The sequence below is a fragment of the Macaca fascicularis genome, chromosome 13, assembly GCF_037993035.2.
Source record: "Macaca fascicularis isolate 582-1 chromosome 13, T2T-MFA8v1.1".
Lineage (NCBI taxonomy): Eukaryota > Metazoa > Chordata > Mammalia > Primates > Cercopithecidae > Macaca > Macaca fascicularis.
This window is the reverse complement of record NC_088387.1, coordinates 23,058,985-23,082,032: the sequence shown is the minus strand read 5'-3', so window position 1 is coordinate 23,082,032 and position 23,048 is coordinate 23,058,985. Positions and strand designations below refer to the sequence as shown.

The window sequence follows — 23,048 nt, the reverse complement described above, 5'->3', positions numbered from 1 at the left end:
ACAATGATGACATAATCTAAAACTTTTAATATTTAGAAACTTATGGTTACAAGAAATTAAAAATTCATCTCATGTGCTTTTTTGGAAGAGAAGTATGAAATATTAATCAATATAAGGTCCTTAAGCATATGCACCTATTATATTAAACTTTTATGGAGGAAGTAGAATAGAATTCATAAATTCATTTGTTTTTATTTTTTATTTTTTTGAGACAGTCTCACTCTGCCGCCCAGGCTGTACTGCAGTGGCACAATCTCCACTCACTGCAACCTCCGCCTCCTTGGTTCAAGTGATTCCTGTGTCTCAGCCACCCGAGTAGCTGGGATTACAGGTGTGTACCACTACACCCGACTAAATTTTGTATTTTTAATTTTTGTATTTTTTAGTAGAGACGGGATTTTACCCCGTTAGCCAGGTTGGTCTTGAACTCCTGGCCTCAAGTGATCTGCCTGCCTTGGCTTCCCAAAATGCTGGGATTACAGGTGTGAACCATTGCACCTGGCCTAGAATTCATAAGTTTAAGGAGAAGAAGGAGTGATGAAAATTTCCAAAAGTCAAGAATTTTTTCTTATATTTTAAAAATGAGTGATGGTTGAAATAAAATTGATATTTATGTGCTATTATAAATAATTTAAAAGAATAAGGTTTTATTTTAAAAATCAACATTTACTTTGGAAATGATATCCTTTATAGTGATGAAAAATGTTTGATGTCAAGTTAAAACTGAGTAAAGAGGTACATTCATTTTGTAACAGCATTTTTCACAGTAGCTAAAATGTGGTAGCAAACCAATTGTTTATTACTGGATGAATAAACAAAATGTGGACTCAGGAATCTCTCTTCTGGGCTCATACCCAAAGGAAATGAAACCACCACCTCACCAAGGTATCTGTACTCCTGTGTTTTTTGTAGCATTATTCATAATAACCAAGATATGGAGACAACCTGGACAACCATCAATGGATGAATGGTTAAAGAAATTGTGGTATGGATATATACAAAGGAATTCAGCCTTAAAACAGGAGGAGATCTCCACAAGATGGCGGCGGTGGGGGCCGAGGCGTGAGGAGGTGAGGCTGGAGCGCCACCCCCTCACCCTCCCCATTCCCAGCTTGGTGTGTGCCTTGCCTAGTTTCACTTGATACTCTTCAGGAATTATGTAGAAAAGAAAAGCTCACATGTAAATTGATTGGAATCACCAAAAGGAATCTAAATAATTATGAGGTGGAATACTTGTGTGACTACAAGGTAGTAAAGGATATGGAATATTATCTTGTAAAATGGAAAGGATGGCCAGATTCTACAAATACTTGGGAACCTTTGCAAAATCTGAAGTGCCCGTTACTGCTTCAGCAGTTCTCTAATGACAAGCATAATTATTTATCTCAGGTAAAGAAAGGCAAAGCAATAACTCCGAAAGACAATAACAAAACTTTGAAACCTGCCATCACCGAGTACATTGTGAAGAAGGCTAAACAAAGGATAGCTCTGCAGAGATGCAGAAATCAACAGAAGGAAGAATCATAAAGGAATGATATTTGTTGAAAATACTGCTAATTTAGAGGGCCCACCTTCAGATTTCTATTACATTAACGAATATAAACCAGCTCCTAGAATCAGCTTAGTCAATGAAGCTACCTTTGGCCGTTCATGCACAGATTGCTTCTTTCAAAAATGTTGTCCTGCTGAAGCTGGAGTTCTTTTGGCTTATAATAAAAACCAACAAATTAAAATCCCACCTGGTACTCCCATCTACGAATGCAACTCAAGGTGTCAATGTGAACCTGACTGTCCCAATAGGATTGTACAAAAGGGCACACAGTATTCGCTCTGCATCTTTCAAACTAGCAATGGACATGGCAGGGGTATAAAGACCCTTGTGAAGATTAAAAGAATGAGTTTTGTCATGGAATATGTTGGAGAGGTAATCACAAGTGAAGAAGCTGAAAGACGGAGACAGTTCTATGACAACAAGGGAATCACATATCTCTTTGATCTGGACTATGAATCTAATGAATTCACAGTGGATGCAGCTCGATACGGCAATGTGTCTCATTTTGTGAATCACAGTTGTGACCCAAATCTTCAGGTGTTCAATGTTTTCATTGATAACCTCAATACTCGTCTTTCCCAAAGAGCACTGTTTTCCATGAGAACCATACATGCTGGAGAAGAGCTGACTTTTGATTATCAAATGAAAGGTTCTGGAGATATATCTTCAGATTCTATTGACCACAGCCCAGTCAAAAAGAGGGTCAGAAGAGTATGGAAATGTGGAGCTGTGACTTGCAGAAATTACCTCAACTGAACTTTTTCAGGAAATAGAGCTGATGATAATTATAATTTTTTTCCTAATGTTAACATTTTTAAAAATACATATTTGGGACTCTTATTATCAAGATTGTGTATGTTTCAAGACATTTGCCAAATGTATTACCGATGCCTCTGAAGAGAGGGTCACTGGGTCTCACAGACTGATTTGAAGTCTACATATTTATGGTGCTTAGAGACCAAACTAATGGAAGGCAGACTACAGCTTAGCATAGGTGTACTTAAGTCTATGTGAACAGAGAAATGCCTCCCGTAGTGTTTGAAAGTGTTAAGCTGATAATGTAATTAACAACACAGCATTCAGCTTGCCATACACCTCAAATTCGGAGAAACACTTAATTTGGGCAAATCTACCAGTTCTGTTTTTGCTACTTTATTGTCATTCCTGTTAATACTCACTGTACTTGTATTTGAGACAAATAGGTGATACTGAATTTTTAAAAAGTAATAAAAATAAAAAATAAAAAAGGAAGCTATCCCACCATTTGCCATAACCTAGACGGGCCTGGAGGACGTTATACTAAATGAAATAAGCCAGACACAGAAATGCATGATCTTCCTTATATGTGGAATCTTTTATTTACCTATTTTATTTATTTTAGATGGAGTCTCACTCCGCTGCCCAGCCTGGAGTGCAGTGGCGCAATTTTGGCTCACTGCAACCTCTGCCTCCTGGGTTCAAGTAATTCTCCTGCCTCAGCCTCCCGAGTAGCTGGGACTACAGGCACCCGCCACCACACCTGGCTAATGGTTGTACATTTACTAGAGACAGGGTTTTGCCATTTTGGCTGGGCTGGTCTCGAACTCCTGACCTCAGATGATCCACCTTGACCTCTCAAAGTGCTGAGATTACAGGTGTGAGCTACCACACCTGGCCTGTGGAATCTTTGAAAAGGGTCAAATATATAGAGAATAAAACAGTGGTTATCAAGATTGCAGTAGGAGAGAGGAAACGGGTCTAAGGATACAAAGTGGCAAACATATAGGATGAACAAGTCAAATAAAGTACAACATGAAGACTATAGTTAATAATAGTGTATTATTTCAGGATTTTTGCTAGATGAGCACAGTTGCTTTTGCTACAGGAGGAAATAAATGGGTAACTAAGTGAGATGATGGATATATCAACTTGTTTCACTATAGTGTCCATTTTACTAAATATGTGTGTCTTATACCATTATGTTGTATAAACTTATATATACACAATAAGATTTATTTAAACAAACAAAATGTGGTATATACTTAGAGTGGAATATTATTCAGCTTAAAAAGGAAGTCTGACACGTGCCACAATATGGATGAATCTTGAGGATATTATGCTAAGTGAATTAAGCCAGTCACAAAAAAACAAGTACTGTATGATTCTATGTATTTGAGGTATTTAGAGTAGTCAAAATAATAGAGACAGAAAGTAGCACGGTGGTTGGGACAGGCTGGGGAGAGGGAGGAATGGGAGTTATTGTTTAACGGTTATAGAGTTTCAGTTTTTCTAGGTGAAAAGAGTTACAGAGAAGTATGGTGAAGGTTGCACAACAATATGCATGTACTCAATACCACTGAACTGTACACTTAAAATGTTAAAATGGTAAGATTGTTATGTGTATTTTGCCACAATTAATTATTATTATTTTTAGAGACAGAGTCTAGCTCTGTCAACAGGGGCAAGCCCCCCACTCTGTGATTTTCCAAGGTTGAGTGCATTGGTGTGATAACAGCTCACTGCAGCCTCCAACTCCTGAGCCTCCAACTCCTGGACTCAAGCAGTCCTCCTGCCTCAGCCTCCCAAAGTGCTGAGATTACAGGCATGAGCCACTGTTCCTTGCTAAATCTTTTTTGTTTGTTTGTTTTTTCTAGACAGAGTCTCTCTCTGTCGCCCAGGCTGGAGTGCAGTGGTGCGATCTCGGCTCACTGCAACCTCCACCTCCTGGGCTTAAGCGATTTTCCTGCTTCAACTTCGTGAGTAGCTGGGATTACAGGCACGCACCACCATGCCTGGCTAATTTTTGTATTTGTAGTAGAGACAGAGTTTTGCCATGTTGGCCAGACTGGTCTTGAACTCCTGATCTCAAGTGATCCACCTGCCTATGTCTTCCTAAGTGTTGGGATTACAGGCATGAGCCACCACACCTGGCCTAATTTTTTTTTTTTTTTTTTAATGAGTGAAGGAGTTCATAGTCTTTCATACTTTGGGGTGATACAAGAAAAGGAAAAAGGTTTAATGACAACTACCACTTTTATTTATTCATTCCTTTGTTGATGTACTTTTGGGCTATTTCTGGGTTTTGCTGTTATAAGCTAACCTACAATGGACATCCTTGTATACATTCCCTAGAGTCCAAGTACAAGATTTTCTCTAGGGTGTTTTCCTGGAAAAGGAATGACTGAGGAGTATGGCAATCTTGTGAGAAATGACCAGTTTGAAAGATGTGCCCCATAGCTTTTGATACACTTTTCTCCAAAGTCATGGTTCCAGTCCACACTGACACCAGCTGTGGAGGAGTTTTCATTTACCCACGAGCTTTGTTATTCCTGGTTTTGTCAGTCTTTTTAATTCTGCCAATCTGATAAGGTGTGATGGTATCTCGTTGTTTAAACTTGCACCTCTCTTATTAAGGTTGAGACTGAGCATCTGGGCCCATGTTTGCTGGCTATTCAGCTTTTCTCTTCTGCAGACTGCCCATTTGTCCACTGCTCTGTTTCAGTAACTTCCATATACCAAGTACTCTCTGCCCTCCATAACTCACATCACTTAAACTACAAATTTTGTTGATGCTTACAGAACCTGATTTCCTTCCAACCAATTGTGCTCTCCTAATTCCAACAACCAAACGAGGCTTCAACTCTTCTTTTTGTTCAGAGGCCTCCTGAGTCCTGTCCTACTCACAGTAAAGGCTCTGCAAAAAAAAAAAAAAAAAAAAAAATGGGGAAAAATACACTGCGTCCAAAAAAGGCTCATTTCTTTCTTTCTCTCTCTTTTATGTGTATGTGACAATTTGCTACCTTAAAACAGTTTACCCAAAACAAACTTTGCAAAGCCAGTGGAAATTTTTCTTTTTGCATAAGATGGTTAATTCTTTTGAGTGCTGGCCTGGGGTCCATGAAATAACCTCAACTCGACCATAAAGCTTTTCACTCCCACGTTATGTAAACGGTGACAACCTTGTTGGTTGCAAGCCCCCCGTGTGACTTTCCGAGGGGATCTGAGTGGTGCAAGCTGGAGGATGCAGTGATGGAAACATTGCGAGAGGGAAGGCGACTGTTTCCACCCACTCATCCTCAGAGCATGAGGGCTAGGGGAAGGCTCTGACTCCTGCAGGGGGTGACCCATTTCTAGGACTACAGAAGGGGACATGTGGACTGGAGAGAGGAAGGAAAAACCACGGCAAGGAAAGTCAAGAAGTGGGACAAGTCAAGGGCTCTCTCCTCCCTTTATCCTTGTCCTTGGCCTGCAGCAACTCCTCTCTCTCTTTTTGTGGGGACAGACTGAAGAGGATTGCTTAGCCTGGTTTGTACCTTCCAAGCAGAGCAGGAAAAAGGAACAAGCTGCTCCCTCCACACCTCAGACGCTGAGGTCAACTGCCCTTTGGGCGGGGCACGTTGGCTCACACATGTAATCCCAGCACTTTGGGAGGCCATGACGGGAGCATCACTTGAGTCCAGGAGTTGGAGATCAGCCTGGGCAACATAGTGAGGCCCCATCCTCCGGCTCGCACCACTCAAATTCCCTCGGAAAGTCACACGGGGGGCTTGTTGCCAGCAAGGTCATCAGTTTGCAAAACATGGGAGTGAAAAGTTTTATGGTCGAGTGTAGGTTATTTCATGGATCCCAGGCCAGCACCCAAAAGAATTAGCCATCTTGTGCAAAGAGAAAAATTTCCACTGTTTTTTTTAAAGTTTCCATTTTGGGTAAACCGTTTCAAGACAACAAATTGGAGGGAGAGAGAAAGAGAGAAATAGGCCTTTTTAAGATGCAGTTTATTTTGCCCCATGATGTTTTTGTTTTTGGTGGTGATGGTTTTTTTGTTTGTTTTTGTCAGAGCCTTTACTGTGAGTAGGACAGGACTCAAGAGGCCTCTGAACAAAAAGAAGCGTTGAAGCTTCATTTGGTTGTTGGAATTAGGAGAGCACAATTGGTTGGAAGGAAATCAGGTTCTCTCTCAAAAAAAAAAAAAAAAAAAAAAAAAGCCAGCGTGCTGGCGCAGGTCTGTGGTCCAAGCTACTTGGGAAACTGAGGTGGGGGGGATCGCCTGAGCCCGGAAGTCGAGGCTGGAGTGAGCCGTGATTGGACCACTGTACTCCAGCCTGGGCGACACAGCAAGACCCTGTACCTTAAAACAAACAAGAAACAAAACAAACGACAACAACAAAAAACTCATTTGGGAATGTTTCTGCGCGTGCCCAGAAGCACAGCCATGCTATAGGATCTCCTCTGTGCCCCACAGTCAGCTTTTTACTTGGAGGGTAGAGAACGGTGCTTTCCCACGCTGCTGTGCAATGGAGAGAAGCTATGTGAAGCTGGCGTATGTGTGGGGTTTGCAGGCTTCGTCCGGTTTCATTGCCGGCTGCTGACCCGGCACCAATTCCTGTTCTGCAGGTCCCACCGCAGAGAGACACGCCAGCCATGAGGACAGATGAGGGAACATGTGATGCCACGATGGGGGTGCCAGGATGCGGTGGGTGCGGTCGCGGACAGGCGCACGAGGAGCCCAGCGGAGCGCCACCCGGAGCAGGCGCATAGGAGGGCTGGGGAGGGCCACCAGGGCGACGAGAGCCGGTGAGCCTGAATCAGCCTAAAGGAGGCGGAGGAGGAGTGTGGTGGGCGCAGGGCCAGGGAGCTGGGGGAAGGGCGGGGGGCTAGCCCAGGCTGAAGGCAGGCAGGAGCAGGGCCGCGATGTCAGACCAGAAACAGCAACACTGTGTTTGGGAACCTAGCAGCAACCGCACCGGTGGAGACAGGGTCGGCTGGAGAGGAGGTGGGGCCGGGTCCTAGCTAAGTAAGGCGGTGGACCTTGCAGCCCTTCCACCCTCAGCAGCTGGCTCTGGGCAAATCTCAGGGCCAGTCTTGGCAGGGCTGTAAAGCGTCCACCAGAGCCTGGATCCCTCCGCCACCTTGCCCATGAATTCATCTTTCTGTGCACAGCGAGCCCCTAAGCGGAGACGGCCGACAAGTTTCCCACTGTTACCCCAGGGAACAGCGGCCCCTGAGGAGGTCAGGTCCTGGGGAGGGGCAGAGCTCAGCGCGCAGTACTGAGGCAGAAACGGGGTCCAGAGAGGGTGGGGTGGGTGGACAGCGAAGGGTCGCCTGAAGCTCCCTGGTGCGGGGAGGCCAGAGGAGGGATCTAGAAACCGTAGCGAGACGAGAACTCAGAAAAGATCCGGCCCAGCGCATTTATTTTACGGAGGAAGAAAAACTGAGGCCCAGGGAGGGTGAGCACTCCAGATAACTGGGGACTAGCAGCAGGGACACTGCCCGTCACCCGCGTCCAGCAAAATCTGACGCCCCTTCGGCCCAGCAGGGGGCGGTGCTGTTTTGGTTTTGGCCTGGTTGGGGTGAGCGGAGGAGGGAGCGACTTCGAATTCAGTCTGCATCTTACTGACCGCGAGCAAAAACTAAGCGGGTGCACGTTCCTTGCATCTGGGGGCCCAGCAACCTCTATCTTCGCCCCAGCCCTTACAGCCTAGCCCCTGGCTGGGGCTCCAGCTCCCCGCCTTCTCACCCCCACCACCAGGAGCTACCTATCTTATCACAGGCCCACGTAGATTACCACTAGGAAATTACCACTCGGGTGGGGCGGAGGTGCAGCGGGAACTGCAGTTTACAAGGGGTCAAAAGAGCGAGCGGCTAATTATGGCATTTCTAGCCCAAGACACTGCCCAGAGATATTGCGAGTAGGCGCCCTAACCTCTCAGCATCTGGCAGTATCTACCAATTAGTGCTGTGAGCCTCCTGTGCAATGCATCCGTCTGTAGAAATGGCCAAAATGGGCCGGGCGTGGTGCGCAGGGGCTCACGCCTGTAATCCCAACACTTTAGGAGACCGAGGCGGGCGGATCACCTGAGGTCAGGAGTTCGAGACCAGACTGGCCAACATGGCAAAATCCTGTCTCTACTACTAAAAAATAAAAAATAAATAAATAAAATAAATTAGCCGGGCGTGATGGCGCAAGCCTGTAGTCCCAGCTACTCGGGAGGCTGAGGCAAAAGAATCGTTTGAGCCCTGCAGGCGGAGGTTGCAGCGAGCGGAGATCAAGCCACTGCGCTCCAGGCTGGACGACAGAGCGAGACTCCCATCTCAAAAAAAAAAAAAAAGAGAGAAAAGAAATGGACAAAATGTCAAAGCTTTAATGGTGGGTAGAAGTCCCCATACTTGAGAGTCTCGTTCTCCCAACTCTCCGTCTCTGTCAGAAAATGCGAAGGGACTGGAATGGAGCTCCTGAGCGGTTCTGGGTGCCGGGGCCCTGCCCGGGTCTGAGCTGGCTGCGTCTGCTGGTCCCCTTGTCGGGGCCGCTGGGCAGAGATGCCTAGGGGCCGCGGGCGGGGATCCCCTCCCTGGCTCATTCGCATCCGCAGCCCCTCAAGAAGGCCGTGGGCCCGCGGGGAGGAGGAGGTGAGCACCCGGCAGGAAGGAGATGGGCTTGGAGGCTTTGGGCGTGCCCTGGGGCAAGTGGAGCGTCCGGTCTCTGATTTCCCGCGCAGGACACTGAGGTCGTGGTGCAGAGAAGGGTCGGCGCAAGGATCTGACATCCTTGCGCGCGCTGGGCGCGGGCGCTGTGGAGACAGGGAACAACTCGGAGCACGAAGGTGGGAGGGTGCGGGAGCCAAGGTCCCTCTGAGGTTCTTTTGACTTATTCACCAACTTCATCTCTCTCTTGGTTTTAGTTTACCTGGAAGGTCCTCTCCTGCGCTGGCTCTGGGGGTGCTTGGAACCAGAGCTCCTTAGTCGAAGCGTGTCCTGCTGTCAGCCAACACCAAGTCCTTAGGCCGAGCCGGTTTCTCTCCTGGTGATGTGAATCCTGGTTTTTTTGTTGTTGTTGTTTACCGAAGTCCTGGGCTGATTAGACTGGCAGCTGGGGGTGGCCTGGGCCGTGCATTGAATTTGTGACTTTAGCAAGTCCCTAAAATTCCTCTCTGCCTCACTTTTGCTGCCTTTTTTAGGTTAAAAGTGTTTTGGAGAATAGAAAACAAAACAAAAATAATGGCTTATAGTGCCAATATGGAATTATAATCACTCCTAACATTTTGGTATATTGTTTGTATTTGCTTTGTTTTTATCTTATGCTTATGTATTAATTTTTTTCCATCACTGTCATCATATTTCCTATTCAGGTCTTCAGCCTGCTTTAAAAATTTTTTAATCGTGAAGTTCCGTAAAAATTTTATTTCAGCCAATTTCTTTTATAACACGTTCTTCATGAATCTTATCTGATATCTGCATAATATTCCACTCATACTTTGCCCAATTAGACATTTAGGTCGAGCGTACTTTTTAAATTATGATACAGTAATTTCTAAATAGTGTATAATTTCAATTTTTGTTTCTTAGTTATCATAAGAGTTCTTAAAAGGTGATAACAATTTTTTAAGTGGATAGATTATTTTCCCCCTTCCTTGGTTTATAATTTTATTGCTCTGTGGTCTGAGAATGTGGCTGTCTTTACGCTTTTTGAAATTTAAGTTTTTGATTGATGGTTGATTTCATAAATAAGTGTAGGCACAGTTTTGTATACTTGATTGGGCACAAAATTCTTTTATATTAGATCAAGCTTTGTAAAATGTATTACCCATAGCTGCTATGTCTTTTTAAAATTTTTATCTACTTGATCTAATTTCTGAAAGAACTGTAAGTTTTTCAAATGTATTTGTGGATTTACTATTTCCTCTTTATATTTCTAACAGTTTGTACATTGTATATTTTAAAGTGATGTTATGGAGTATAAAAACCACATAGCTGTTAAAAAGTAATAAACAAAGATACATTTTGGCATATATATCTTTTTGTGCATTTGAATTATTTTCTTGGTTTGAATTTTTAGAAGGAAATGGCTGTAAAGGCAAGTTGGCCTTTCAAAGATTTGACAGATGTACACTGTTGGCCACATCAGAGTTCTTCTTTCACTAACTCTTGGTCAGCCCCAGGAATTAAAAAAAATTACACACACACACATACGCGGACACGCACACACACACATATGCTTATAGTAAGTCTTCACTGTCATCTGTAGGTTCTGGGAAACTGCAACTTTAAGCTAAACAACATCTAGTAAAACCAATTTTTCAATCGACATTGTAAAAAAAACCGCATTGAATGAAAAAATACTTTTTGAGGATCTGCTGTACGTTATTTTACTTAAAATAACAGTTTCCAGGAACCTATACATGATGTTAAGTGAGGACTTAGTATGTGTGGGGGGTGTGTGTGTGTGTGTGTGTGTGTGTGTATGCATCAATATTATTTTGAGAAAAGCAAGAAGTGGGATAATTTTTGCTATTTCCTTTGATTTTTATTGTGGTTGACGGTTTTTCTGTAGATCTGCAATCACTTGAATTTTCTTTGTTGTGTGTGGATTGTCTGTTCTTGTCCTTTTGTGCTTTTGTTTTCTGACTTTTAACTCAAGGAGGTTAATGTCTTCCAGCTCTTACACTGTAGGAATTACATTGCTATTTCTTCTACCACAAAACACCTTATTGAAAAAGAAAAACTCTGGTGCACCAAACCGATGTCTCAAATTCACCCTGACCGCCCCTGCTCCCCCTGAATCTTAGCAGAAATTTCAGTATGGCAAACAAAGCAGATAGAGTTCCTGTGGGGCCTAAAGCTTATGCAATTTGGGAATCTTCTTTAACCATTTTTTTTTTTTTTGAGTGGTGAGATTTTAACATATTTTGGCTGAAATATGGGAAAAAATAATGCCCAGTGAGATTACATGATATTCCTGGGATTGATGGCTTCATGTCCCAATTTCCCTCTGAGAAAGAGAGTGGGGTGGTGAGAAAGGGAAGGTAGTACGGAGAGCTAGGACCCTTTGCCTTCTTTCAGGATGAGAAAGAAAAGGAATAGCCAAGCTTGCCATACACAAGTGGCCCCATCCATTTATAATATTCTTTCGGTATCCTTTTATTGTCTGTGAGATCCATAGTAATGATCTCTCTATTGTTTCTGATATTAGTAATTTTTGTCTTCTCTTTTTTTTTCTTGGTTAGGTTGACTAGAGTTTTACCAATTTTATTGATCTTTTCTAAGAAGGAGCTTTTGTTTTATTTTCTCTATTGTTTCCTGTTTTCAATTTCATTGATTTCTCTAATTTTTATTATTTTTATTCTTCTGCTTGCTTTAGGCTTGTATTGCCCTTCCTTCCGTTGTTTCCTAAGGTGGAATTTTAGATGATCAATTTTAGATCTCTTTTTAAAATATATGTATTTAATGCTATAAGTTTCCCTCGAAGTACTGCATTGCTGCATCCCATGAATTTTGAGAAGTTGCATTTTCATTTAGTTCAGTGTTTTAAAATTTCTCTTGAGATGTCTTCTTTGACCCATGTGTTATTTAGAAGCACTTTGTTTAATCTTCAAGTATTTGGAGACTTTTCGGCTCTCTTTGTGTTATTAATTTCTAGTTTAATTCTATTGTGGTCTGAGAGCATACTTTACATGATTTCTGTTCATTTCACTTTGTTAAAGAATGCTTTATGGGACAGAATGCAATCTCTTTTGGTAAATGTTCCATGTGAACTTGGAAGAATAAGTATTTTGTTGTTGGATAGAGTATTCTATAAATGTCAATTAGCTCAAACTGGTTGAGAGTGCTGTTGAGGTCAATTAAATCATTACTGACTTCTTACCTGCTAGATTCGATTTATCAATTATTGAGAGAGAAGTATTGAAATATCCTACTATAATACTGACTTTGTGTATTTTTCCTTGCATACCTATCATTTTTTGTCTCAGGTATTTTGATGCTTTGCTGATGCATGCATGTTGAGGATTGTTTTGTCTTCTTGGAGAATTGACCCCTTTAATATTACATAATGCCCTTCTTTATCCCTGATGATTTTCCTTGCCATAAAGTCTGCTTCATCTGAAATTAGCTCCTCCAGCTTTCTTTCCGTAGTGCTAACATGATATATCTTTTTCTATTCCTTATAACCCATCTGAGTCTTATATTTAAGGTGGGTTTCTTATAGACAGCATATGGTTAGGCCTTGCTTTTTTGCTGCTCTGACAATCTCTGTCTTTTACTCGGTCTTTTAGACCATTCACGTTGAAAATGATTATTGATACAGTTGGATTAATATCTACTATGTTTGTAACTGTTTTCTATTGGTTACAGTTGTTTCTTGTCTCTTTTTTCCCTTGTCCCATCCATTTTAATGACTATTTATCAATGTTTTCCCAGAGATTGCCTGAGCTCTCAACCAATATCATGTCTAGCTCTGTGTGCAGCAAAATATATTTCCTCATACCTCTGCATAATAAGGCAGGTGCGAAGGTGTTTGTGCAGCATTGCCTTTAAAGTGGGCTAACCCAGTCTTCATCAATGGGGCAACAGGAATTTAAATTATGGTTCACTGACCTACAGGAATACCAGGTGGCAGTTAAACGTAAGCCAATACATCTATATGTCCTGGAATATAGCAAATTCTGACACATATTGTTAAGTAAAAGAAGTGAGTTGCAGACCAATATATGTATTATAATTCTTTTAGGTAAAAATTGTGTGTGTGTGTGTGAATGTCTAAATGCACAGAAAAGTGTGTGTCTAAATGCACAGAAAAATCTCTAGGTTTATACAAATTGTGTTGATGGCAGGTTTGGGAAAGCAAAGAAATATTAATTATATTTTTTCTGACAAAACTTATATTCATGTATTCATAAGCTTTAAACACACACACACACACACACACACACACACACACACACACACACACAAACTTGTTTCAGACCAGACTGGCCAACATGATGAAACCCTATCTCTACAAAAATACAAAATTTAGCCAGGCATGATGGCAGTCTCCTGTAATGCCAGCTAATGGGGAGGCTGAGGTGGGAGAATTGCTTGAACCCGGGAAGGTGGAGGTTGCAGTGAGCTGAGATCACACCACTGCACTCCAGCCTGGGCAACAGAGTGAGACTCTGACTCAAAAAGAAAAAAAGGAAAGAAAGAAAGAAAAGGAAGGAGGGAGGGAGGGAAGGAAGGAAGGAAGGGAGAGAGGGAGGGAGGGAGGGAGGGAGGGCATGGTGGCTCACGGCTGTAATCCCAACATTTTGGGAGGCTGAGGCAGGTAGGTTGCTTGAGCCCAGGACCTTAAGTGCAGCCTGGGCAACATAGGGAGACCCTGTCTCTACAATAAATACAAAAATTTGCCAGGTGTGGTGGTGCCCACCTATAGTCTCAGCTACCCAGGAGGCTGAGGTAGAAGAGTCACCTGAGCCTGGGAGGTCAAGGCTAGAGTGAACTGTGATTGTACCACTGCACTCCAGCCTGGGTGACAGAGTGAGACCTTGTCTCAAAAATAAAAAATAAATTAAAAGTAGGCTGGGCATGGGTGGCTCACACCTCTAATTCCAACACTTTGGGAGGCCGAGGTGGGTGAATCACCTGAGGTCAAGAGTTCGAGACCAGCCTGGCCAAACATGGTGAAACCCTGTCTCTACTGAAAATACAAAAATTAGCCATGTGTGGTGGCATGTGCCTGTAGTCCCAGCAGGCAGAGGTAGGAGAATTGTTTGAACCCAGGAGGCAGAGATTGTAGTGAGCTGAGATCGAGTCCCGGCACTCGAGCCTGGGTGACAGAGCGAGACTCTGTCTCAAAAATATATAAATAAATAAATAAAAATAAAATTTAAAAAATCAAAGAAGCTTAAAAATGTTTTACCTCACAAGGAGAGAACATCTGCCTGACATAAGTAACCCTCTCTAACCTCAGCATTTGGTGGTTCTTCTGAAATGGGTGGTTCATACTCATGGTGATCTGGTGCTAGAGACGCAGGAAGCAAAGACGTTCCCCAGTACTTAACAAGCTCAATGGTTCCCTTTTCCCAGTCTTTAGGATTTGGGGCAAATTTATTCAAGATGGATATATTTAGTTCCACAAAGTGGACACTTTGGGGGTTCACAAGGATGGGGACCACAGCTCACCAGGGCAGAACTTGAGCCCCCTATGACTTGGGGGGTTGATGGTGGCAGAGAAGTCTCTGCTGGGTGTGTGGGATGATCCCTCAGCAGGAGGGAGGAATCTGGTAAAAGTGGTAAAGATCCACTCATCGGGACCTGTGCTTCTTGCCTATGGTTTTCAGGATCCATGGGCTAAGCAGCTTCTTTAAGGTTGCAGTATTGCTGTAGTTTCCGTGCAGGCATCGGGGGACAAGGATTCCTGAAATACCTTCCCCTTGAGGCCTTGCAAAAAGAAAAACAAGAGAGTCTCAATACATGCACCAAGTCAAGGTGTTGGTTACTTATTAAGTAATGACTGATTTTTTTTTCTGTGACTTAGTCGAGTGAGATGTTGTGTCAAATTAAACACAGAAAGAGCTGGTGTATAACACTCGATAGGCCTAGGGTTACCACAGGATCCAAACACATTTGATTCAGGATCTCAAAGTCAGAAAACTCTGTTTCTGTTGATTTCTTCTCAGAAAGAGGAAACCACACACAGAGAATTACCTACTCAGTTATTCCCCAAAGTTCATCTCATTTGGGAAAGCGGGTGAGGGTTTTATCCTCCCTCTTAGGCGTCACTCTCAATTTTATTGCCATGGTTAATCAGGGTGAATTTCAATAGTGTCTGACCTGCAAATTAGTTTTCTGCCATTTGGAATCAAGGATGTGCGGGTCTACAGCTGCAAGAGACTTAGAGATATCCCCATGCTTTAAAAATTTCTCTCAGGAGAGTGGTAAGGTAGGGTGGCTATTGTCACCACAGGTTGGAAGACAAGACGGTCACAAATGTCAGAGAATTTATTCTGATGGAAACTTATCCTCTAGGGTGCATTATAATGGACATAAAGACTCAACTTCAGGAAGATGTCAGTTTTCACTAGTTAATCTACAGATCCAGTGCGTTCAAACTGCCAACCAGATTCTCCTGACAAGCTGATTATCAAATTCATGTGGAAGTATAAAGGACCAAAAATAGCTGAATAATTTTGCTGAAGGGTAAGGGGGAACCCATTATTCCAAATATTATTACTTATAAACTCTAGTAACTTCAACACGAATAGAACAATGAAAGAGAGTAGGGGGGCCTAGAAAATACAGATGTGAAAATGTTGGAGATGGCTGGGCACTCTAGTGGGTAAAGGATTCGATCATTGGTGCTGTGACATTGGCTTCTCATGTGGGAAAAATGTAAAACTTGAACTTTATCTCAAACCATTCACAAATGTATACTCCAGATAGAATAAATATGAAAAGCAAAGTTTCAAAACTTTTTTAAAAATGTGTTTTTAAGACAGACATGATAAGGACAGAATTTCTTGGTCAAAATATAAAAGCACAAGCCATAAAAGTATGATGTTACCATTCAAACATTTGTTTAAAGTATGCAGGGCAAAAACCAATACAAAATTTAAGTCTCAAATTAGTAGAAGATATTTGCAGTGCATAAAAGCAACAGAAGATTTTCATCCATAACATATCAGATTCTCACAAAGTAATAAGTTAAAGACAGCAGAATTAAAACTGGGCAAAGTACGTGACCAAGCCAATATCCAAATAAAAAGATGCCAAACCTTACTTGAATCAGTGAGATGCAAATGAAAACAACTGGTATCATTTTATACTCAAATTAGCAAAATGAACAAGACCAATAACATCAAGCACGGGAAAGGATATGGCCAAATAACTGTTATGCAATGCTGATGGGGATGTAAACTGTTACAACTGCTGTGGAGATAATTTGGGATATCTAGGAAAAATATCTATTAAAAATGAAGATGCTCTGGCCCCAGAACTTCCACTTCCAGGTTCATTGCTCAGAGAAGCTTTGATGTATAAGAGTGTTCACAGAAGCACAAACAACAGAAATTGGAAAATTATAATAATTACAAACTAATATCTAATAATAGGGGAATGAATAAAATTGTAATACATTAATAAAATATGACACAAATAAATGAACTAGATCCACAGGCATCAAACACAGGTAAATCTCAAAAATATGTTGAATGTGGCCGGGCGCGGTGGCTCACGCCTGTAATCCTAGCACTTTGGGAGGCCGAGGCAGGCAGATCACAAGGTCAGGAGATCGAGACCATCCTGGCTAACACGGTGAAACCCCCTCTCTACTAAACGAAATACAAAAAATTAGCCGGATATAGTGGCAGGTGCCTGTAGTCCCAGCTACTCGGGAGGCTGAGGCAGGAGAATGGCGTGAACCGGGAGGCAGAGCTTGCAGTGAGCCTGAGATCGCGCCACTGCACTCTAGCCTGGGCAACAGAGTGCGACTCTGTCTCAAAATAAATAAATAAATAAATATATATATATATATATATATATATATATATATATATATATTGAATGAAATAAGCAAATTTTAAAAGTGCATGTACAGTCTGACATTATTTATAAAGAATAAAAGCATATGCCACATATTATTCATTATTATGTCATTGTTTATAGATACTTACATAATAAGAGAATCACAAGTATAAACAAAGCCTCAAGGCAGAACCCACAAATTTCAAGATAGGGTATGCAGTATTGAGGATGGAATAGGGGTGAAGAAGGGCTCTCAACACAAACATTTTATTGCTTGAAATAAAAGATTGAAGCAAATTTGGCAAAAGTTAAATTTGCTAAATCTGACAGATTTATTTAGCAAATCTGCTAATTTGCTAAATAAACTTGCAGCTAGTATATTACCTTCAGTAGTTTTCTTTATATTTGGCATAAATCATAGTTCATGGGAAGAGGTAATTACATATTAAAGATGTATATTCACTGGCTGGGTGCAGTGGTTCATGCCTGTAATCCCAGCACTTTGGGAGGCCAAGACGGGTAGATCACCTCAGGTCAGGAGTTTGCGACCAGCCTGGCCAACATGGTGAAACCTCGTTTCTACTAAAAATACAAAAATAGCCGGGTGTGGTGGCAGGCACTTGTGGTCCCAGCTACTCAGGAGGCTAAGGGAGGAGAATTGCTTGAACCTGGGAGGTGGAGGTTGCTGTGAGCTGAGACCATACCACTGCATTTCAGTCTGGGTGACAGAGTGAGACTCCATCTCAAAATAAATAAATAAATATAAAAAATAAAAGCATATATTCATAATTAACAGAATAACTGTATGTAATGAGTACCTGCTCTGTTCCAGGCACTGTTTAAAGTATAGGCATACTTCATTTGATTGTATTTTATTTTTTATTGTGCTGCACGGATGTTCTATTTTTAGCAAATTGAAAGTGTGTGGCAACCCTGCATGAAGCAAATCTATCAATACCATTTTTTAATAGCGTGTGTTGACTTTGTGCCTCTGTGTCACCTTTTAATAATTCTTGCAATACTTCAAACTTTTTCGTTATTATTGTATCTGTTCCGGTGACTGTAATCAGTTATTTCTGATGTTACTATTTGAATTGTTTTGGGGCACCGTGAACCATGCCCATGTAAGACAGTGAACCTGTTGAGTGTGTTCTGAGTGCTCCACCACTAGCCATTCTGTCTCCTCCTTAGACCTCCCTATGCCCTGAGGCATAATATGAAAATTTGGCCAATTAATATTAAAATTAGGCCAATTAATAACCCTACAATGGCTTCTAAGCGTTCAAGGGAAAGGAAGAATTGCACATCTCTCACTTTAAATCAAAAGTTAGAAATGATTAAGTTTAGTGAGGAAGGAATGTTGAAAGTGGAGATAGGCTGAAAGCTAAGTCTCGTGTGTCAAAATAATTAGCCAAGTTAAGAAGGCAGAGAAAAAGTTATTGAAGGAAATTAAAAGTACTAATCCAGTGAACACATGAATGATAAGAAAACGAAATAGCCTTATTGCTGATAATGGAGAGAGTTTTAGTGGTCTGGGTAAATCAGAACTGCCACAAAATTCCCTTAAGAGAAAGCTTAATCCAGAGCGAAGTCCCAACTCTCTAAAATTTTATGAAAGCAGAAGTGGTGAGGAAGCTGCAGAAGAAAAGTTTGAAGCTAGGAGAGGTTGGTTGATTCAAGTGGTTTAAGGGAAGATACCATCTCCTTAACATCAAAATGCAACATGAAGAAGCAGGTGCTAATATAGAAACTAATAGGTGCTGCAGCACACCAAGTTATCCAAAAGATCTTTCTAAGATTATTGACAAAGGTGGCTACACTAAACAACAGATTTTCAATGTAGACAAAACAGCCTTTTATTGGAAGAAGATGCTACTAGGTCTTTCACAGCTAGAGAGAAGTCAATGCCTGACTTCAAAGGACAGCCTGCCTCTCTTGTTAGTGGCTAATGCAGCTGGTGACTTTACGTTGAAGCCAGTGCTCATTTACCATCCTAAAAACCCTAGGGCCCTTAAGAATTATGCTAAATCTACTCTACTTATACTCTATAAATGGAATAGCAAAGCCTGGATGACAGCACATCTGTTTAGAGCACGGTTTACTGAATATTTAAAGCCCACTGTTGAGACTCACTCAGGAAAAAAGATTCCTTTCAAAATATTACTGCTCTTTGAAAATGTACCTGGTCACCCAAGAGATCTGATGGAGATGTACAAGGAGATTAATATTGTTTTTCATGACTGGTAAAACAACATTGCTTTTACAGTCCATGGACCAAGGAGTAATTTTGACTTTCAAGTCTTGTTATTTAAGAAATACATTTTGTAAGGCTAGGGCTGCCATAGATGATGATGCCTCTGATAGATCTGGGCGAAACCTTCTGGAAAGGATTCACCATTCTAGATGCAACAAAGAACATTTGTGATTCATGGGAGGAGGTAAAAATACCAACATTAAGAGGAGTTTGGAAGCAGGTGATTCCAATTCTCCTGGATGAGTTGGAGGGAGGGGTTCAAGACTTCAGTGGAGGAAGTAATTGCAGGTATGGTAGAAATAGCAAGAGAACTAGAATTAGAAGTGGAGCCTGAAGACGTGGCTGAATTGTTGCAATCCCATGATCAAACTTGAACACATGAGGAGTTTATTCTCTCTGATAAGCGAAGAAAGTGGTTTCTTGAAATGGAATTTACTCCTGGTGAAGATGGTGTGAACATTGTTGAAATGACAACAAAAGATGTAGAATATTACATAAACTTAGTTGATAAAGAGACGTCAATATTTGAGAGGCGTGACTCCAATTTTGAATGCTGTTCTACTGTAGGTAAAATGCTATTAAACAGCATTGCATGCTACAGATAAATCTTTTGTGAAAGGAAGAGTCAATCAATGTGGCAAGCTTTGTTGTTGTCTTATTTTACGAAATTGGCACAGCCACGCCAACTTTTGGCAATCACCGTTCTGATCAGTTAGCAGCCATCGACATCAAGGCAAGATACCCACCATCGGCAAAAAAATTACGACTCACTGAAAAGCTCAGGTGATTTTAGCATATGTTTGGTAATAAGTTATTTTTGATTCAGATATATACGTTGGTTTTTTCAGACATAATGTCTTTGTACACTTAGTAGACTACCTTATAGGGTAAACATAACTTTTATGTACCCTGGGAAACCAAAAAATGTATGTAACTGGCTTTATTGTGATATTCGCTTTATTGTGGTGGTCTGGAACTGAACCTGAGATCTCTCTGAGGTACTGTACTGGAATTTCCAAGGTTAGTGAAACATCCTTTCTGTAGCCTGAGTGGTGAGATTTAGGCTAGTCTCCAAAATATCAAAACTAACTAGAATATAATGTAATAACAGTGATCATTAAGATAACAATGCTAGCAGCTACCATTCACTGAGTACTATGTGCCATGCACTCTGCAAGCGCTATTTTATTAATGCTCGTGTGTGAGGTAGATATTATTATTATTCTTGTTTTATATTCAAGGTTCAGAGAGGTTAATTCACTTGCTCAGAGTCACACAGGTAGCCCAGATCTGCTATGTGCCAGCCCTAATTACTGAGCCATCCTGTCTGTCCCACCTTTTCTGAGCCAACTCCCGGCTTCTCCTGCACCACGGGTCGTGTAGCTGGCTTTGAATATAGGTGCTCTTTTTATATAAATGCTCTTGAAAGGATCAACTTTCCTTTTTTTTTCAAATAATTCAGTAACTTTGACTTTTTATTAGGTTACACTGGCCTTCTCCCAGGTTTTTCATTAAATTCATGAAGACTGCTGCTCCTTAAATTCTCAAGGCGTTGGAGTCAGGCCGCCTGGGGTGAATCCTAGCTTTCAGATTTATCAAATGTGGTGTGATTTCTAGGATGCCATTGAGCCCTGCTAAAGGAGTTGCTAATATCCACCTCTTTCTGCCCAAAGAACCCGCAACTCCCAGCACAGTGCTGGTGCCTGTGAGGCACTCAGCAGATGGGAGCTTTGTTCCTAGTTGTGTTGTGATGGGGAAGCAACATGGGGCCTTGTCCTGCGGGCACACTTGAGTTAAGATCACACTGGGGCTCCTTTAGGCCCTGGGCCGAGTTGGGGCATAGGCCGAGTTCGGGTATTGCTGCAGCCTCAGAACTGCCCAGAGTTGACTGAAGACACTCAGGGACCTCCATAACTGAGAGCAGGCAGAGGCATTGTTTTTAACCCAGTGTGGACCCCCAAATGGAACATTTTCCTTCCCTAGGTGAACGCCTTCAGAACCCTCCGAAAATCACAGTTTCACTTTTAGCAAGGCCCCGCTGCAGCAGGGGAAAGCCCCCACAAACCCAGTCCTCTCCAAAGGGAGCGTTCTGAGCCCCCTGCTTCCTCCGCCCTTCTCTTCCCCCCGGTTAATTCCTTCGCTGCAGCTCGTTCTGCCTTCTTTCTTTGCCTTTTCAAGCCCCGCTCCTCTCTGATTTTGGAGGGCTGGCGCAGGCTTGGGCACTTCTTTCAAGGTTCTGTATTGTCTGTCTGCCCTGTGGCTTCTCCTTCTGCAACTCCGAGCAACTTTGTGCTTGGATTGCAGCTCCCAATAGTCCTGCCCTGACTTGCCCTAGGCACAGGGCAGAGATGAACCAGGGACTGTACCCAGGGTTTTGAGTTCCGCCATGTTTATAGCATCAACTCTCCTTTAGCTCTTGGGAAAAAGAGTTTTAAAGTGCTGCAATCTTCTAACACAAAATTATATCAATGCTGAAAATGTGTTTTCCACTTATACCCCAGCAGGAAAAAAAAAAAAAAAAAGAGGATATCTATTTCAGGTGAGAGTCATGATGACCTCAGAAAGCAATATCAAAAGCTATCAAAATGTTTATACGGGTAGATTCAGTAATCCAATCTGGAACGTTTCTCCAATGGATGTAATCTTAGGCTTGGCACAATACAGCATGAACAGAGATGTTAAATGTTAAAAGCAATGGAAATGTTCAGAAATAAAGGAATACTTAAGTAAACAGTGATAATGCATTCAGTATATTTTTAGGGATTAACATGATGTTTTAGAATTACGAAACCTGTGGAAAGATTGACAAGGAAAACGCAGACAGCATGCTTGATACAAACATACATTCAGCATGATTATAACCATATAAAATGTAAAAATTGTTTTTAAAACATGAGAAGAAATTACACCAAGATGTGTTTCCCTTGCTGTTGTTTCTAGTGGCTAGTTTTTGCAATGTGTATTACTGCAGTTATAATACCTTTACAAATGGAAAGCTTAAAAATAACTCACTTCCCTTCCCAGAGAGCAATGCTCAGTGCAAAGCCACACTCCACTCCAGAGATGGCCTTCAGCACTGGACTTTTTGGGGCCAGAATCAAGCAGTATGTGTCACTTCTTGTCTTATGTTGTTGGTGCCACTTATTCATATGTTGTCTCATAATTCTGCAGTTGTTTAATGTGTTTATATCTTTCTCCACAACCATTTTTTAAAAGCTATTTTTAAAATTGTGGCAAAACACATGCATAACACAAATTTACCATTTTAGTCATTTCTAAGTATACACTCCAGTGGCATTAAGTATATTTATATTTTTGTGCAATCATTACCACCATGCATCCACAGAACTTTTTCATCTTCCTAAGCTAAAACTGTACCCATTAAGCACCAACCCCCTATGCCCCATCCCCCAGTTCCAGGTAACCGCTATGCTATTTTCAGTTTCTCTGACAAATTCAGAGACACCACTCTTGGTACCTCCTACAAGTAGAATCATACTGTATTTACCTTTTTGCACAATCATTTTTTAAAACTTTAAAAAAAATTAATTAATTTGACAGTCTCACTCGGTCACCCAGGCTGGTTGGTGTTTGCAGTGGCATGATCATGGCTCACTGTAGCCTTGACCTCCTGGACTCAAGTGATCCTCACATCTCAGACTCCCGAGTATCTGGGACTAAGGCACCCACCACAGTGCCTGGCTAATTTTTTAATTTTTAGTAGAGATGAGGTCTCACTATGTTGCCCAGGCTGATCTCAAACTCCTAGGCTCAAGGGATCCTGCTACTTCAGCCTTTCAAAGTGCTGAGATTACAGTGTGAGCCACTAGGCTCGGCCTGCAGAATCTTTTTAAAAAGCTGTGGTCTCTCAAGGGGACGGTGTAGTGGACAGAGATAATGAAGAAAAACACAGGGAAGAAAGAATGACAGAGAGTGAGAAGTGCTGTAAGTGCAGTGACGGAGACCACCCCGGGGCCTCCTGGATAG

At 41.9% G+C, this 23,048-nt stretch overlaps 1 protein-coding gene, 1 non-coding gene and 1 pseudogene across 4 annotated transcripts in view; 2 read left to right on the top strand and 1 right to left on the bottom strand.

The window, feature by feature from the left end:
• The first annotated feature begins 1,255 nt into the window (after positions 1–1,255).
• LOC102123944 (histone-lysine N-methyltransferase SUV39H2 pseudogene) lies at positions 1,256–2,792 on the top strand (annotated as a pseudogene).
• A 3,951-nt stretch (positions 2,793–6,743) lies between these two features.
• On the top strand, positions 6,744–10,317 carry LOC101867029 (uncharacterized). The gene is made up of 3 exons (XR_006691603.3): positions 6,744–6,851; positions 6,926–7,105; positions 9,211–10,317. It is a non-coding gene; the product is annotated as an uncharacterized protein (transcript).
• Positions 10,318–14,357: 4,040 nt separating this feature from the next.
• CD8B (CD8 subunit beta) overlaps positions 14,358–23,048 on the bottom strand; it is a 43,571-nt gene continuing 34,880 nt past the window's right edge. For all 3 annotated transcript variants that reach the window (XM_065526833.1, XM_005575357.4, XM_005575359.4), the window contains one exon: positions 14,358–14,725. In XM_065526833.1, the coding sequence (XP_065382905.1) occupies positions 14,636–14,725 (90 nt within the window). In that variant the 3' untranslated portion in view covers positions 14,358–14,635. The remainder of the gene's footprint in view (positions 14,726–23,048) is intronic.